Raw genomic sequence first — 7,500 nt, forward strand, 5'->3', positions numbered from 1 at the left:
GGAGTGGGACAGTTGAACTAAGCTCATGAGGCATTTATAAATTATATTCTTCAATAATCAATATATATACAGTATATATATATATATATATAATTTATAAGTCCAAAATAAGATGTAGCAACTACAGAATGCCCCTTTAATTCTATCAAAAGTTTGTGAGTTGGATCATGTGTCCATTAGGCCTATGGATTCTTTGGTTTTATCAGCATGGATTGAAGCAAAAACAATCCCACTTTTATTCTATAGGCTGGGATCCGCACTGTTTAGCTGTTACAAGAGCGCATTTATCACTGGCTGTCCACCGGTTTCAAAAACAATGACTGATTGGCCGCTTAAACTTCTTAAATTGAACCATTATTGGGTTCAAATACACATTTAGATGTCTGAATCGGCCGTCCACCGCAACCACGATCTGAAAAGCGTAAATAGCTAAATGAGAGAGCAGCAGTGTGATTCACATCAATGTTCCTATGTAGATATCAATAATAAGTGAAATGCGTATCGCCGTAGACTACAACGCAGCGTATTTTCAAATTGGATCATCTTTGAAAGCCGTCTCTCTATTGGAAGATGTAGTTTGGACTGTAGCCTACAAAAGCCTAATCCTGCGCTTTTCCCGCGATCCATCAAACACACTCGGGTGTCGTCACAGTGGTCTCTGATTGGTGGTTATCATTTGATGTGTCGTCATGGTGGTCGCTGACTTGTGGTCAGACTCACTCAGGTGGATATTTTTTATTTTTAATTGCACCTTTTTTTTCAACGCTGATTTGAATGTCATTGAGAAAACAGTGTCAAATATGTTTTTGTATTTGCAAAAATGAGAAATTCTGAATTTAAAAGTAATCCTTGAAGTTATCATCAAGTTTTTCAATAGGATCTGTAGCATGATTAGAATATTTTAGCTGGTAACGTAACGGATTACAGTTCCATTTTTTTTTTGTAATCCCGTACATGTAACTGATTACATGTAATTCCTGATCTACATGTATGATCTCCACCCCAGGAGCAACATGCTAGAACACCTGTCCCACAGACGCCAGTTCAGCGTCATTTACATTTGTTTGAGTTAACATGAGTTCAACGTGTCATCGAACAAATAAATGCTTCATGTCATTGAAGCTACATAGGTTAATAACATTGGGTTAAAAACAAGTCAACATTTTCCCAATGTTGATGACTTTTTTCAAATCCGATCAGTTTGGGAGGTGGAGACAGGAGGGAGAGGTTTCTGGGGTGGGGAGGTGGAGACAGGAGGGGGAGGTGGAGTTTTTTGTCCAGTGAGGTGTTACAAGTAGTTGTTTGTCTCTCTGTGGATTGTATTTCCTGGTACTGTCTCTTAATCTAACCTTGTATTCCATCACCCCCAGGAGCCCATGTCCAGTTCCTCAACTTCTCCACCGAGGCTAACCATGACTCTCTGGAGATAAGGAACGGCCCACTGGACACCAGCACTGTGATTGGTCGATTCAGTGGACAGGATGTCCCGCCCTCCCTGCTCACCACCTCCCATGAGACCACAGTGTATTTCCATAGCGACCACTCCCAGAACAGGCCAGGATTCAGGTTTGAGTACCAGGGTAAGAGACTCAGAACATGGCTTCAGGTTAGACTACCAGGGTAAGAGACTCAGAACATGGCTTCAGGTTAGACTACCAGGGTAAGAGACTCAGGACATGGCTTCAGATTAGAGAACCAGGGTAAGAGACTCAGGACATGGCTTCAGGTTAGACTACCAGGGTAAGAGACTCAGGACATGGCTTCAGATTAGAGAACCAGGGTAAGAGACTCAGGACATGGCTTCAGATTAGAGAACCAGGGTAAGAGACTCAGGACATGGCTTCAGATTAGAGAACCAGGGTAAGAGACTCAGGACATGACATCAGGTTTGAGTACCAGGGTAAGTTACACTAACTTTTTGATGCATGAACCAAGTTTTTTATCTCCACGTTTCATCTAATGTTCTGAATTTCACACTATATTTCCCATTTCTTTGGGATTCAGGCATCTATCCTAGCTGGATCACAACTAGGGTTGCAAATTTTGGGGAATATTCAGAGGTGGAAATTTTCCGTGGAAATATATGGGAATTAACAGAAATATATGCAAATAAATATTAATACCATATAAATGTAGATTTTTTTTACATTGGATATACTGTATTTACCATAGAGAGAGACAGAAACATAAACCTTTTACCTTGTCTTAAGTAGACATAATTGCAAAATATTAAATCCTTCCAATAGAATTTTTTTAAATTTAGTTACGAATTCAACTTTAGTTAAATAAGTTGACTCTACACTTGGGATTATTTCACTGAACAACAAAAGAAAGGGAATATTGAATGATCCCCAATGATCCATCGCATCTCCCAGAAACGTTTTCAACATACATCTGTAAAATGATAGTCTAGAAACTAAAGCTTTGGTTGTCTTCCTCTTGAACATCAGACTCTGAGGCCTCATCTTCACTGTCACTTTCCAACCTGGTTGAGGATGGCTTGTTGTCAGGTTCAAAAAGCTTCAAATTTGCCCTTGGTTCTATATGGTATAGTAGGTCAAGGCGTGACTAGGGGGTGATCTAGTATATTTATTTCTACGTTGGTGCTAATGTGGTTCCAAATTAGAGGCAGCTGTTTGTCGTTGTCTCTAATCAGGGAACATATTTAGGTAGCCTTTTTCCCCACCTGTGTTTTGTGGGATATTGTTTGTGTGTGTGCTAGTTGCACCACTTATGTTACGTTTCGTTGTTTCTTTATTTGTTTTGTTCAAAGTTTCACTTAATAAAATATGTGGAACTCAGAGCACGCTACGCCTTGGTCCGTCTTTCCACACGTCCGTGACAAGTGTGTGTGTTCCCAAACAAGGACCAGTTGCGCTCTGAGGTGGCTGATGTTGGTGGGATTTGGAGGATGATGGAGGCAACAGGGGAAAGAGCCTCAGATCCACAAAGTCCCTTCCACCAGGTGGCTGATGAGATATGTTGGCACGACTGCCATATTGCATCTCCATCCCAAAGCCCTTGCTTGGAAGATAACTTTACCAGACTGCCAAGAACCTTGCCCTCATCCAGGCAAAGATGGCGAGACACGGTAGTGATGACACCATAGGCCTTGTTGATCTCTGCACCAGACAGGATGCTCTTGCCAGCATACTTGGTGTCCAACATGTATGTTGCGGCGTGTATGGGCTTCAGGCAGAAGTCTTCACGCTTTCTGATGTATTTCAGAACTGCAGTTTCCTCTGCTTGGAGCAACAGTGAAGTGGGCAGGGCAGTGCGGATGTCTTCTCTTACATCTGCAAGCAGAGTCTGAACATCAGACAGAATGGCATTGTCTCCCTCAATCCGCCCAATGGCTACTGCTATAGGTTTCAGGAGTTTCAAACTGCTTACCACTCTCTCCCAAAATACATCATCCAGGAGGATCCTCTTGATGGGGCATTTCTTGGAGAGAATCCTTCCCCTCCATGAGACTGTCAAACATGATGATAACACCACCCCAACTGGTGTTGCTGGGAAGCTTCAATGTGGTGCTCGTATTCTTCTCACTTTGCTTGTTGAGGTAGATTGCTGCTATAATTTGATGACCCTTCACATACCTAACCATTTCCTTGGCTCTCTTGTAGACTGTATCCATTGTTTTCAGTGCCATGATGTCCTTGAGGAGCTGATTCAATGCATGAGCAGCACAGCCAATGGGTATGATGTGAGGGTAGGACTCCTCCACTTTAGACCAAGCAGCCTTCATGTTCGCAGCATTGTCTGTCACCAGTGCCAATACCTTCTGTGGTCCAAGGTCATTGATGACTGCCTTCAGCTCACCTGCAATGTAGAGACCGGTGTGTCTGTTGTCCCTTGTGTCTGTGCTCTTGTAGAATACTGGTTGAGAGGTGGAGATGATATAGTTAATTATTCCTTGCCCACGAACATTCAACCACCCATCAGAGATGATTGCAATACAGTCTGCTTTCTCTATGATTTTCTTGATCTTCACTTGAACTCTGAACTCTGCATCCAGCAAATTAGTAGATAAAGCATGTCTGGTTGGAGGGGTGTCTGATGGGAACATTCAGAAATCTCTTCCAATACCCATTGCCTGTGAGCATCAGAGGTGAACCAGTTGGATACACAGCTCGAGCAAGACATTCATCAGCATTTCTCTGACTACGTTCCTCCATTGAGTCAAAAAAACTTCTGATTCCAGGAGGACCATGAGCTGTTGCTATTGATAAGGTGTCTGATTCATCATTTTCACCTTGAATAGAAGTAGAGGGTCTTTTGTCAACGGTTGCTTGTTGTGAGCGCTGAGGGAACTTTATGCACTTGGCCAGACGGTTCTGCATCTTTGTTGCATTCTTCACATATGATTTGGCACAGTATTTGCAAATGTACACAGCTTTTCCTTCCACATTAGCTGCAGTGAAATGTCTCCACAAATCAGATAGTGCCCGTGGCATTTTCCTGTAAAGATTATAAATAAATGAGTAAAAAAAATTAATACAATTCCATGTACAGATAAATAGTTAAGCAGTTAGATTAAACAACTCCTTTGTAAAATACATGTTTTTAAAGGAAACATGTATGGAAACAGGTGAATTAAAACCCCTCAATTATCAGGCTCAAACAAGCTAAAACCCACATGGTAGCAAAAACTAACTAACAGAAAATGGTTAACAAGTTAGAAATGATTTAAACACACTTGGCTGTAGGCTACTATTTACTAGTTAACACAAAATCATGTATGTTGTATAAAATATATTCAACCCACCAAGTATTGTAATCAAAACTTACCAGAAAGCATGTAATCCTTGGCTCAGACAGTGTAGTAGTGTGGGCTCAGTAGCATCTCATTAGTTTGCAAGATCTTGAGAATCAGCTGTACATGTGATGGAAGAATACACTGTGCATGCAGAGGGTTGCAATTCCATTGAATTGTGGATAGTTTAACCAAAATGTGCCACAAGCCCTATAGTTGCCTTGTGTGTATCCCACAAAAAAGGTTCACTATTGAATTTAAGCAAAATTCCCAGAATTCCAGGGCTTCTACTTCCCATGAAAAGTTTTCGAACGTAAATCACGGCAGATGACTTATCGCTAAATCATTAGCCTGAAAACGTCTGATAAACTTTCATTTTAAAGTGAACTATCTCTTTGAGAATACAAAGTACACTATAGATACAAAAGTATGTGGACACCACTTCAAATGAGTGGATTTGGCTATTTCAGCCTCACCCGTCACTGACAAGTGTATAAACTCCAGCACACCGCCTTGCAATCTCCATAGACAAACATTGGCAGTAGAATGTCCTTACTGAGGAGCTCAGTGACATTCAAACTGACACCGTCATAGGATAGCACCTTTCCAACACGTCAGTTCGTCATAGTTCTGCCCTGCTAGAGCTGCCGTGCTCAATAGTAAGTGCTTTTATTGTAAAATAGAAACATGTAGGAGCAACAAAGGCTCAGCCGTGAAGTGGTAGACCACACAAGCTCAGAGAACGGGACCGCTGAGTGCTGAAGTGCTCGGGCGTGTAAATATGTGTCTGTCCTTGGTTGCAAGAGTGTCTTTTGATGAAACTTACATCGGTAGCATTTCACTGTTGACTGATCTTGGATGTAAACCTATAATTTATTGAGATTACTCATAGTGCTCTCATGTACCAAGTTCTATCGCGCTAATAAACCCCAAGACTCTGTAAAACTGCCCCGGGATAAACCTCTATTTAAACTATGTTAGGATTCATACAAAAAACCTCCCCTTCCTGTCTCCACCTCCCCACCCCAGAAACCCCCCCCCTCCTGTCTCCACCTCCCCACCCCAGAAACCTCCCCCTCCTGTCTCCACCTCCCCACCCCAGAAACCTCCCCCTCCTGTCTCCACCTGCCAACCCCAGAAACCTCCCCCTCCTGTCTCCACCTCCCAACCCCAGAAACCTCACCCTCCTGTCTCCACCTCCCAACCCCAGAAACCTCCCCCTCCTGTCTCCAACTCCCAACCCCAGAAACCTCCCCCTCCTGTCTCCACCTCCCAACCCCAGAAACCTCCCCCTCCTGTCTCCACCTCCCAACCCCAGAAACCTCCCCCTCCTGTCTCCACCTCCCAACCCCAGAAAACCTCCCCCTCCTGTCTCCACCTCCCAACCCCAGAAAACAGAAAGTGAAAAACCTTTATCTACAAAGTCACGGTACAAAGGTGCTCAACTTTATATTGTGATTCAGTGAACGAGTGGCAAATTGAAATCTATTATCTGGCATTTCCATAATTATGTTACATTAGCATTTAAACCAAGCATTATATTTGGAAATGCCCCCTTTTGCAACGCTTGCATGACTTATCTCTCACAAAGGATGCTCTGATCCAGAGAAATCCATTTCTTTAGTCATCTTTATATCCTGGGCCTTCAAGGCTCAGTGACTATTTATTTCTCTCTCTGTCTCTGTCTCTCTCTCTCTCTCTCTCTTTGTCTCTATCTCTCTCTCTCACTCTCTTTTGTTTTTAACGAGAAATGAGCTGGGAATAATTTGCTCATAGCTTTGATGACTGCATCAAACTACAGCTTGCTGAAGAATGTTTTTATATATTTCTTTCTCCCAAAAGAAAGTGAGAGAGCGAGACAGTGGACAATTCTCAATTGGGTGAAAGTCAGTCCTTTCCTCTTCCACCGTCCTCTTCTCCTCTATGAGGTCGATGATAGTGTCCTCCTCTCCTCTGAGAGGTCGATGTGTGTCCTCCTCTGTGAGGTCGATGAGTGTCTTCCTCTCCTCTGTGAGGTCGATGAGTGTCCTCCTCTCCTCTGAGAGGTCGATGTGTGTCCTCCTCTCCTCCGTGAGGTCGATGACAGTGTCCTCCTCTCCTCCGTGAGGTCGATGACAGTGTCCTCCTCTCCTCTCCTCTGTGAGGTCGATGATAGTGTCCTCCTCTCCTCTGTGAGGTTGTGAGGTCGATGAGTGTCTTCCTCTCCTCTGTGAGGTTGTGAGGTCGATGACAGTGTCCTCCTCTCCTCTGTGAGGTTGAGAGGTCGATGAGTGTCTTCCTCTCCTCTGTGAGGTTGTGAGGTCGATGACAGTGTCCTCCTCTCCTCTGTGAGGTTGAGAGGTCGATGAGTGTCTTCCTCTCCTCTGTGAGGTTGTGAGGTCGATGACAGTGTCCTCCTCTCCTCTGTGAGGTTGAGAGGTCGATGAGTGTCTTCCTCTCCTCTGTGAGGTTGTGAGGTCGATGACAGTGTCCTCCTCTCCTCTGTGAGGTCGATGAGTGTCCTCCTCTCCTCTGTGAGGTCGATGAGTGTCCTCCTCTCCTCTGTGAGGTTGATGAGTGTCCTCCTCTCCTCTCCTCTGTGAGGTCGATGAGTGTCCTCCTCTCCTCTGTGAGGTTGATGAGTGTCCTCCTCTCCTCTCCTCTGTGAGGTCGATGAGTGTCCTCCTCTCCTCTGTGAGGTCGATGAGTGTCCTCCTCTCCTCTGTGAGGTTGATGAGTGTCCTCTCCTCTCCTCCGTGAGGTCG

At 43.9% G+C, this 7,500-nt stretch overlaps 1 protein-coding gene across 1 annotated transcript in view; it reads left to right on the forward strand.

The window, feature by feature from the left end:
* LOC129848879 (CUB and sushi domain-containing protein 2-like) overlaps positions 1-7,500 on the forward strand; it is a 45,804-nt gene that overhangs the window by 27,447 nt on the left and 10,857 nt on the right. The window contains exon 7 of the mRNA XM_055915978.1: positions 1,371-1,580. Within this exon, the coding sequence (XP_055771953.1) occupies positions 1,371-1,580 (210 nt within the window). The remainder of the gene's footprint in view (positions 1-1,370; positions 1,581-7,500) is intronic.

The sequence above is a fragment of the Salvelinus fontinalis genome, unplaced genomic scaffold (genome assembly GCF_029448725.1).
Source record: "Salvelinus fontinalis isolate EN_2023a unplaced genomic scaffold, ASM2944872v1 scaffold_1252, whole genome shotgun sequence".
Classification (NCBI taxonomy): Eukaryota; Metazoa; Chordata; class Actinopteri; order Salmoniformes; family Salmonidae; genus Salvelinus; species Salvelinus fontinalis.